The following is a 2596-nucleotide window of genomic DNA, read 5'->3' as shown; positions in this document are numbered from 1 at the left end:
TAACGGGATATTATTCGGTCCAAGGACCTGAAACTAGTCCCCTCCCATATCTTGAATGTATTGTTTAATCTCCAGAGCTGAATCTTCAAGTTGAGGGCTCCCTACAAGTTGGATAATTATTAATGAACAAATATCCCCAAAATTAGGCGGAATCTCTGTAAGCTTATGACATCTCAACAGAACTAATTTCTCAAGCACGGGAAAGGGTTCCTATCCAACCTCCCACTTAGCAAGAGTCACTCCATCCAAATTCAAATATTTGAGATTCACAAAGCTTGTCTTCCTCCCCCATGTTCCATTCCTCCCCCTGGATGATTGTTCTCGTAAGGAACAACTCTTCAAGATTGAGCAGTCTCGCTATTGTTGATAGTGAACCGGATGTCATTGGAAAGTCACTCAACAACAATATTTTCAAATTTGATGGGAAGTGAAAATCCCACGACCAATTTGTCGCTAAAGGGAGTCCACTGTCATTTGTGTTTGAACTTTTAAAATCTACTCTGAGTTCTTCTAGTTCAGTTAGGAAATCTAATTTTGGGAACCAATATCGCTCTTTTGAATAATCCCATGATTCCTTGAGAACAAATGTAAGCCTTTGAAGATTGGGGAACCTTATGAAAATATCCTCTGTCTCTTTCGAATAAGAAAGCACGAGTGTCCTTAAATCTCTCAAGTTCTCTAACTTTGAGTGCTCTGCTATCAGTATTGGTTCATCTGTATCCATATCAAGGAAAGAACAAGAAGTCATGTACAACACTCGCAACTTTGCAAGATCCCAAATACTCAGTAATAGTACCAAGGTTGATACTTTATTATTCACATGCAGGGTTTCAAGATTCCAGAGGTTCGAGAAAGATGAAGGCAGAGATTTAACTTCTATCCCAATACTTAAGAACCTCAAATGATTCAACATGCATATTTCATTCAGAAAAGAATCTTTCACCATCATAAAGGAGGGATACAGGATCAACACTCTAAGAAGCCTCAACAAAGACGATCTTCCATCTTGTCTCCATTTATCAACAAAGAATAGAGGTGTTTACTAGAATGCCTTTTCATTTTTGAACTGAACAGGACCAAATTGTTAATATCAAAGTGCTCCTTATCATAATCAATTTTTACCATATGTGGCATCAAATCTGAAGAAGAAGATGGATCACTTGAACTTATCCAGACAAACAACTTTTCCTCTCTTGCTTTTATCAAACAAAAGTCGTGCACAAGATCATAAAGTTGGCAAGTCGGGTAATCACCTATCTCACTGAAATCAATTACCAAGCTACTGGAAATTAAATTATCCAAATAAATTTCCATCACTTCTTCCACACTCATCATCTCTGTCCATTCAACAAGCCCTTCAGCACGCCAATATATTTTCAACCCATTTCTGTTGGTTTTTGTGTCCTTCGAAAATCTTGCAAGGTTGAGAAAGCATGGCTTCAGTTGATGAGGTAAATGGTCATAACTTAATTCTATAACCTTCATCACATCAACTTAATTGTTCAAAATAAAGGAATTCAAATTATTTCGAACTTCAAGCCACACTGACTTTGTCTTTTCCCTCCCTGCAATGACTCCAGCAATCAGATCAGACACCAAAGGAAGTCCCTTACAATTTTAGGCTATTTCTTTTCCAACATCCAATAGTTCATCAGGGCAACTCTGTTCTCCAAATGCCCTTTTCTCTAATAACTTCCAACTTTCTTCTGGTGTTAGCAATCGAAGGTTAAGAGGATCAGCGTTGCCCTTTCCATGAAAAGCCACTTCCTTTTGCCGAGTCATCAAAATAATTCTACTTCCTTTCTCAGCTTTAGGGAAAGGTCTTTTTAAATCATCCCATGTATTAGTATCCCACACGTCATCTAGCACAATCAGGTACCTCTTTCCAAACAGTTGTTTCCGTAGCATATCAGTGACATCAATATCCTCGCTGAACTTCAAATCCGAGCCCGCCACTTGATTGAAAAGGTTCACCAACAACTTCTTCTCATCATATTCTTGGTTGACTGTGCACCATGCACGACAGTCGAAATGACTACAAACTGATTCATCATTGAATAATTTGTACGCCAAAGTAGTTTTGCCCGAACCCGGCATACCAGTGATTGAGATGACATCTAGATCTTTCGGTCCACTGGTGAGCTTACTAATTAACCAGTTTGTCTCCTCCTTAAAACCTACAATTATTTTTCCAGTTGTCAATGATTTTCTTTCAACTGGATTCTTGGGAGAGTTTACAACAACGAGGCTCTTGTTCTTGGGAATCTTCTCAGGTAAATTGGAGACTTCTTCTCTGATAAGCTTGATCTTTCTTATCTTATGGTGATGGGAAGTGAGAAAATAAGATGCAAGAGACCATTATCTCGAACAATAATTGAATCAATGACATCTTTTGCCTCATATGCTGCATCTAAAAGACGTGCCCACAGATCTTTAAGACGTTCCCACAGATCTTTACACAATCTTTTCTCAACACTCACGAATAACGATCTTATGAATTCTAGGTCTTCTCTCACCAACTCAGTTTCTTCCTTTATCAAAGAAATTGAATAAGCATCGGAATCTAGCAAATCAGTTAAGTGTCTGTGTAGCAGAT

At 38.3% G+C, this 2596-nt stretch overlaps 2 protein-coding genes across 2 annotated transcripts in view; both read right to left on the bottom strand.

Annotated features, from left to right (window-relative positions):
- Window positions 1–2596, bottom strand: part of LOC107852308 (putative late blight resistance protein homolog R1A-3) — a gene marked incomplete at its 5' end in the record, with an annotated part of 58362 nt that overhangs the window by 1288 nt on the left and 54478 nt on the right.
- Window positions 919–2097, bottom strand: LOC124899211 (putative late blight resistance protein homolog R1A-3). Its single transcript, XM_047413408.1, has one exon. It carries the CDS (start codon window positions 2095–2097, stop codon window positions 1618–1620), a length of 480 nt encoding a protein of 159 aa, XP_047269364.1. The 3' UTR covers window positions 919–1617.

This window comes from Capsicum annuum, chromosome 6 (assembly GCF_002878395.1).
Source record: "Capsicum annuum cultivar UCD-10X-F1 chromosome 6, UCD10Xv1.1, whole genome shotgun sequence".
In the NCBI taxonomy this organism is placed as follows: domain Eukaryota; kingdom Viridiplantae; phylum Streptophyta; class Magnoliopsida; order Solanales; family Solanaceae; genus Capsicum; species Capsicum annuum.
Note: the sequence above shows the minus strand (reverse complement) of the source record. Positions and strands in the feature narration are given on the sequence as shown.

Coding starts and splice junctions, on each gene's coding strand:
- LOC124899211 (XM_047413408.1), bottom strand. CDS start 2,097: ATGCCGGGTTCGGGCAAAACTACTTTGGCGTACAAATTATTCAATGAT.